The following is a 7,101-nucleotide window of genomic DNA, read 5'->3' as shown; positions in this document are numbered from 1 at the left end:
TTTATTTATTTATTTATTTATTTATTTATTTATTTATTTATTTATTTTGCAAGTTTAAATAGGATGGTCAGGGTGGCCTTCATTCAGTTGACATTTGGGCAAAAGCTTGAAGGAGGTGAGGGGTAAGCTATGTGGATATCTAGGGGAAGGGTGTTCCAGGCGGAGAGAACAGCCAGTGAGAGGCTCTGAGGCGGGGTGTACCTGGTTTGTTTAGGGAGCAACAGGGAGGCCAGTGTGGCTGCAGTTGTGTGGGGGGGGGGGGGGGGTAAGGACGGAGAGAAAAGAGGGGAACAAGTCTTTTTTTTTTTTTTTTAAGATTTTATTTATTTATTTGAGAGAGAGAGAGAGAATGAGAGAGAGAGCACATGAGAGGGGTTATGGTCAGAGGGAGAAGCAGACTCCCTGCCGAACAGGGAGCCCGATGCGGGACTCGATGCGGGACTCGATGCGGGACTCGATTCAGGGACCCCAGGATCATGACCTGAGCCGAAGGCAGTTGCTTAACCAACTGAGCCACCCAGGCGCCCTCAAGTCTTTTAATCTTTCTGTAAAGTGAGAACAATAGCAGTACCTGTCTCCGAGAGTTGCTATGGAGAGAAAGTTAATACAACCTAGGGCTCTTGGAAGAGTGCCTGACCAGCGGTGAGCTCTGCAGGAGTGTTGGGAAAGCCCTGGGTGCATGTCCACCCTCGGCCGCTGGGTGACAGCAACGAGTTCAGGCGGCGCGCCGCTCGAGCGAGCGGGGTTAAATGGGGTGAAGTCCTGCCCGATGCCTCCCGCCACAGTGCCACTGTGACAGCTCCCCACTACCGGACACGCCGCGGCCACGTGAGCACGGAGCTCTGGCACACCGCAAGCACTCCCAGTCCTCTGCTTCTCGGCGCGTGCTGTCCTCCCCCTCGGAACCACCCTTCCTTCCCTCTCCCTTCTTCCCACCGGCTCAAGCCGAGCCCGCCTCGGGAGCTGAGTGGCCTCCCGGCCTCACTCCAGTATATTGCTAGGATGCTGGAAAAGAAAGGGTGGGAATGGTGTGGGGATGAGGGGGCACAGAGGAAATCCAGAGACTCAGGGAGCCCTATCCTCATGGTCTACGCAGACCTTCCCCCAATTCCTCAGGCAGGCCATCCATGGTAAAGGGTCCCACCTCTGCTGAAGTTTATAGACAGCCTTTGGGCTCCAAAGATGTTGCCTGCTTCATTTAATCCTTTTTTAATTTAAAAATTAAATTAAGGGTGCCTGGGTGGCTCAGTCGGTTAAGCGTCTGCCTTCGGCTCAGGTCATGATCCCCAGGTCCTGGGATCCAGTCCCATATCGGGCTCCCTGCTCAGCGGGGAGTCTGCTTCTCCCTCTGCCTTCCGCTCCCCCTGCTTATGCTCGCTCTCTCTGACAAATAAATAAATAAATCTTAAACAAAACTTATATTAAAAATAATAATAATAAAACTAAAATTAAAAAAAATTTAGAAAATATATAACCATGGTAAAGAAAAATCCAATCAGTACAAATACAAGTACACACACACACACACACACACGGAGTAAGGTCTCTCCTCCATCATCTCCTGCCTGGAAAAAGTAAATTATTTTTTCATTGGTCTCTCTGCATTTGGTCTCACCAACACCCTATCTCCCAAACACTACAGCCACAGGGTTCTGTCTAAAGAGCAGATCAAATTAAAACCCTTCAGTGACTTCTTACTAACTCAGGACATATGCAGACTTCTTGCCCTTTATGATCTGGTTCTGGTCACCCCATTCAGCCCCTCTTCTTCCTAGACTCCACATGGCTGCAGGTATATCCTCAGATTATCCAGGCTGTTCTCTGTCTTTTCATACCCTTTCCACTACGGCTTGGGCACCTGGCCACGTCCTACTCAAGCTGCACCTGTTCCAGTGTCCCCGACCCTATTTAATACTTCCATCCTGTGCAGCCCTCATCAGGATTTATGACACTGAAACTGTCTTCCTCTGTGGGTCAGGGAAAAGTCTACTTAGTTGATTCAATACCCAAGCTCCTCCTCTGGCACTGAAAAGTCACCCAGTCAGCGTGACAGGCACGAATGAGTAATAATAACATACTCACATAGTGCTAATTCCATGCCTGGCACTGTTCTAGGTACTTTACATATATAAATTCATATACCCACACAACCCCAAGGTTGATAGATCCTAATTATACCAACACAGAAATTAAAGCATTGAGCAGTTTAAGTGAGTTGCTCTAGACAGTAAAAGTGGCTGAACTAGGGTTTGAACCAGCAGTCTGGTTTTCCACAAATGGAAGGAGAAGGATGGGACCGCAGGGAAGGGAACCAGGTAGGGTTTGGTCTGTGTTCTTCACATCTAAGGGTCTTCCCGCCCTCTCCCATTTCGCTCCCAGGAAGCCCATTTTATAAAGCAGGAGACAGAGACCCAGGGAGACCACAGATAACTCCGAGAGAACTGTAGAAGGAGCCGTGGAATTTATTTGGGGGTCCAGGAGCAGGGGCGTAGCTGGGATGGTCTCGCTCCAAACTACAACTCCCAGGAGGCACCGGGCCCCCAAAGCCCACATGACGTCACGGCGGCAGAGGGCGCAGGCGGCTCGGCTATCCGGGCCTGTCGACTGTTGGGCCGTTCCGCTCGGACCTCGGCCCTGGCCCTGGCCCTGGCCCTGGCCCCGCGGTAAGTGGAGCAACCGGCGCGGACCCTGCCTGCGGAGGCTTGGCGGCGCGGGCTCGTAGCCTCCGCCATTGAGCTGGACCGCGGAGTGCGCGTGGACCGGGGTGGCATCTACCATATAGGGGGGATCCGGGCCGAACCAAGTGACCCTGCGGAGGGGGAACCCAGACGGCGACTCCAGGGCCGCCACTTCGATGCAGCCGGCCGCCGGGTGCACAGAGCTGTGTGTGCCACACACGGGCAGGCCACGCTCCTGGGGGGCCGGGGTCTGAAGGCGTTGGGTAGGGGTCAGCCCCGCCCCCTAAACGAGGGTGCCCAGAAACGCGGGGAGGGGTATTGTTTTCGGGCTGGACCGGTCTGAGGATCCCGTCCCCTCCAGGCACCAGATGGAGCGTCAAGTTGAAGAATAGCCCGGGAAAACAAGGTTGTACAGGCTTGGCCTGTATGTGTTTGCGGAGGTGGTTGAATGGGTGGGTCGAGATTGCCCAGGTCTGATGATACCAGTGCCACGTGGAGAGATGGTGCGAATTGTTTGGATTCGGATCCTTACAACTCCCCCCTTCCCTTCCTCCCCCCCCCCCCCCCGGCAGATGGGAGCTGCCCCCTGGGGGCTGAGCTTGTCAGCATCCTTGACCTGCAGTCGCTCCTGAAGTCAGAGAAGAGCCCCTGCCCACCCAACACACCCCTTGCCCCGCTTTGGGGTCGCCTCGGTGTATCTGGTCCTCTGCCCTAGCGGCCGCCTAGTCCATAGAGAAACAAAGGAGCAGAGTGGACGATGATACTGGCGTCCGTGCTGGGGAGTGGTCCCCGGAGCGGACCTCCACTCCGGCCCTTACTGGGGCCTGCACTCTCGCTCCGGGCTCGCTCCACATCAGCCACCGATACGCACCACGTGGAGATGGCGCGGGAGCGCTCCAAGACCGTCACCTCCTTTTACAACCAGTCGGCCATCGATGTGGCAGCGGAGAAGGTCCGGAGCTGGAGGGGGTGTCCAGGGAAGGGGTGGGGCTGATGTGGTGGGGGCGGGGCGTTGCAGATCCAGTGCTCAAAGCCCATCTGCCCCTCCAGCCCTCAGTCCGCCTCACTCCGACCATGATGCTCTATTCAGGCCGCTCTCAGGATGGCAGCCACCTTCTGGTAAGATTCCAGCCCCTATTTCTGTCTTGGTTCCTGGAGCCCTGGCACAGCCACTCAGGCCCTGGCCCTGACTTCCCTCTTTTCTCCTAGAAAAGTGCCCGGTACTTGCAGCAAGAGTTGCCAGTGAGGATCGCTCACCGCATCAAGGGCTTCCGTAGCCTTCCTTTTATCATTGGCTGCAACCCCACCATACTGCACGTGGTAAGGGGGCCTCTGGGGGGCGTGGGTTTCTCTCGAGGGGACTGTAGATCAGTGTGCCCCCAACTGCCCAAGGGACATATTGGGAGACGGGACCAGAGTGGCAGAAACTTGTCTGCCAAAAGGTTTCAGGGCCAGAGGGCTCAGACCCAGGCCTTAAGAGGCCAAAGTTCCATATTCATTGAGGCTTAAAAGACCATGATGGGGGTTTAAACCAAGTGAATTGGGATGGATGGCAATCCCCATGGGTAAGCATGGGTGGCTGTTCTCTACCCAGTGCCCACGGCATCCCTGTGAATTCCTACACCTCTTCTTGCAGCACGAGCTGTACATCCGTGCCTTCCAGAAGCTGACAGACTTCCCTCCGGTGAGGGCTGGGCCAGGGCAGGGTGAGGGGCTGAGAGGTCAGGGCTGAAACATCCAAGCTCATGACTCTGTGGCCTGTAGATCAAGGACCAGGCGGACGAGGCCCAGTACTGCCAGCTGGTGCGACAGCTGCTGGACGACCACAAGGATGTGGTGACCCTCTTAGCTGAGGGCCTGCGCGAGAGCCGGAAGCACCTAGAGGTCAGGGGCAGCACAGTGGGCACCCGGGCCTATCGGGGGGCCTGGGAAAGGCACAGGGTTTCTGAGGCCCCACTCTTCACAGGATGAGAAGCTCGTCCGCTACTTCTTGGACAAGACACTGACTTCGAGGCTTGGGATCCGCATGTTGGCCACACATCATCTGGCGCTGCATGAGGACAAGGTGGGGTGCTGGGATCTGAGACCTACCAGGTGGGGCAGAGGGGACTGAGCCAGGGTCTCCCTTGGGCTGGGGACTGGACCAAGGGCCTGGGAGAGGCTTGGGGCTGCTTCAGCGGTCCAGAGCGACTGCAAGCATTTGGTGGCCGAGGTGTGGGTCAAGGTACTGCTTAGTCCTGACTTTTTTTCTCCTGCCAGCCCGACTTTGTTGGCATCATCTGCACTCGCTTATCGCCAAAGAAGATTATTGAAAAGTGGGTGGACTTCGCCAGGTGAGGCTAGAACAGCTAAGGGGGTGGGTGTCTTCTGGCTGGAAAGGCTTGGGTCTGAGCCCTTGCCTACGGCAGGGGTTCTCAAATGTGGCATTTTGGGTCAGATAATTCTTAGGGGCCGTCCTGTGCCTGTTAGGATCTTTAGAAGGATCCCTGGCTTCTATTCAATGCAACTCCCTGTTGTGGCAAGGAAAAATATCTCTAGAAATTGCAAAATTCCTCTGGGGGTGGTGGGGGCAGAATCACCTCCATCTGAGAATCACTGGTCTAGGTTTGAACTTTGCTCCTATCCACAGACGCCTATGTGAGCACAAGTATGGCAATGCCCCCCGCGTCCGTATCAATGGACATGTGGCCGCGCGTTTCCCCTTCATCCCTATGCCGCTGGACTACATCCTGCCTGAGCTCCTCAAGAATGCCATGAGGTGGGCTGGCTGGATATGTTGGAAGGGGGCAGACAGGAACTGGGATGAGGCTGGGGTACCACCACCTACTGGTCTTTCCTCCCCGCGTAGAGCCACGATGGAGAGTCACCTAGACACTCCTTACAATGTCCCAGACGTGGTCATCACGATCGCCAACAATGATATCGATCTCGTCATCAGGTTTGCCCTTAGTGGGAGTTAGGCTGGGATACGTGGGGGTTCCAGGCACTGTTTCTTCCCTGCTGCTTGACCTTGAGCCAGGACCTGCCCCCCACTGGTCAGACAAGATACTCTCCGGTTCTGAGAATGCCATGAGCTGGATATGAACAGATCTGGGGCCGGCTGCAGGTGCCAGGGGCCCTATCCTTGTCAGCAACTGAGGGGCCTGGAGTGGGGAGTTAGGATGTTGGGTTGACAGTAAGTGTAAAATCCCGTGAGAAGGTACAGCAGCCAGTGGCCCAGGCAGAAGTGAGGATGGAAGGATGTTGCTTATAAAAAACAAGGCCCCAGGGTCTAGGTGGATCACATTCCATCTTTGGGTGGAAGGGGCAGGAAGGCAGACTTCGCACTGTTTGTTTGGGAGGTGGTGAGGCCCCCACCAAAGCTGGGCCCAGCCCATGTTATCAACATCTTGCCAGGATTTCAGACCGGGGCGGGGGAATCGCTCACAAAGATCTGGATCGGGTTATGGACTACCACTTCACTACAGCTGAGGCCAGCACCCAGGACCCCCGGATCAGCCCCCTTTTTGGCCACCTGGACATGCACAGTGGTGGCCAGTCAGGGCCCATGCATGGGTGAGGCCCCACCTGGCTAGGATGGAGGGGTGGGGGGGGCCCCAGGGGACTCAAGCCTCTGAAGCCTCTATCCTATCCCCCTGCCCATCCCAGCTTTGGCTTCGGGCTGCCCACCTCACGGGCCTACGCGGAGTACCTCGGTGGTTCCCTTCGGCTGCAGTCCCTGCAGGGCATTGGCACAGATGTCTACTTGCGACTCCGGCACATCGATGGTCGAGAGGAAAGCTTCCGCATCTGACCCCACAGCCCTTGGCCTACTTGCCTGCCTAGCCTGGGCCCCACACCCTGCCAGGACCTTCTGGGTGAGGCAGGGTGCCACCCTGCTCCACATGCTGCTGCATCTTGGGCCTTAGGGCCCCAAACAGATGGAATTACATGGAGCCCGGTGCCACCCCTCCTCTACAGAGGTCCACTGCTTCCCTGCCTCCAGGCCTTGGGGGAGAGGAAGTGGGGACCCTTGAGACCTCCAACACCAGCTCCGTTATTCTCGTTCCTGGGGAACCCCTACCTTGACCTGCTGTTTGTTATTAAAGTTCACATTTTGAATGCCCTCTTGGGCCCCGTGTGTGGGGAGGGCAGGTGGGCTTTTGTTTCCACCCTATTCTGGTTCCCTGGGCCCTTGGGTTTAAGTAGCTCGTGTCCCAGTCTCGAACTGTCCAGACAGCCTGTCAGGCCAGGTATAGAATTGCCCCCAAATCTCTTTTCATTTAACGAATGCTAAATTTCATGTAACAGGTGTTTCTGGGTCCCAGGCGATATCGAAGGCCCAAGTTGGCCCAGCTTCAGGCCTCAGTTCTGACACTTCTCTTATTGACAGTCACAGGTTCTGGAGGTGAAGGTTACCAGACTGGGCAACCTCCTGAGCCAT

At 55.8% G+C, this 7,101-nt stretch overlaps 1 protein-coding gene across 4 annotated transcripts; it reads left to right on the top strand.

Moving 5' to 3' along the window:
- The first annotated feature begins 2,555 nt into the window (after window positions 1-2,555).
- On the top strand, window positions 2,556-6,784 carry BCKDK (branched chain keto acid dehydrogenase kinase). Of its 4 annotated transcripts, none has more exons than XM_034988814.1 (12): window positions 2,556-2,663; window positions 3,251-3,630; window positions 3,729-3,797; window positions 3,888-3,998; window positions 4,315-4,362; window positions 4,443-4,562; window positions 4,645-4,743; window positions 4,938-5,011; window positions 5,308-5,436; window positions 5,527-5,616; window positions 6,075-6,233; window positions 6,327-6,784. In XM_034988814.1, the coding sequence occupies exons 2-12, from the start codon at window positions 3,436-3,438 to the stop codon at window positions 6,469-6,471; spliced, it is 1,239 nt and encodes a 412-aa protein (XP_034844705.1). In that variant the 5' UTR covers window positions 2,556-2,663; window positions 3,251-3,435; the 3' UTR covers window positions 6,472-6,784. The 4 variants fall into 4 exon arrangements, with proteins under 4 accessions (XP_034844705.1, XP_034844703.1, XP_034844706.1 ...); XM_034988812.1 differs by having other exon boundaries at window positions 2,576-2,663; window positions 4,273-4,362; XM_034988813.1 differs by lacking the exon at window positions 2,556-2,663 and adding an exon at window positions 2,753-3,084 and having other exon boundaries at window positions 4,273-4,362.
- Window positions 6,785-7,101: the final 317 nt, after the last annotated feature.

The sequence above is a fragment of the Mirounga leonina genome, unplaced genomic scaffold (assembly GCF_011800145.1).
Source record: "Mirounga leonina isolate KUSES-001 unplaced genomic scaffold, KU_Mleo_1.0 Mir_454, whole genome shotgun sequence".
Lineage (NCBI taxonomy): Eukaryota > Metazoa > Chordata > Mammalia > Carnivora > Phocidae > Mirounga > Mirounga leonina.
Note: the sequence above shows the minus strand (reverse complement) of the source record. Positions and strands in the feature narration are given on the sequence as shown.

Coding starts and splice junctions, on each gene's coding strand:
- BCKDK (XM_034988812.1), top strand. CDS start 3,436: ATGATACTGGCGTCCGTGCTGGGGAGTGGTCCCCGGAGCGGACCTCCA. Junction 4,563..4,644: donor AGAGCCGGAAGCACCTAGAG/GTCAGGGGCAGC, acceptor CACTCTTCACAG/GATGAGAAGCTCGTCCGCTA. Junction 5,012..5,307: donor AAGTGGGTGGACTTCGCCAG/GTGAGGCTAGAA, acceptor TCCTATCCACAG/ACGCCTATGTGAGCACAAGT.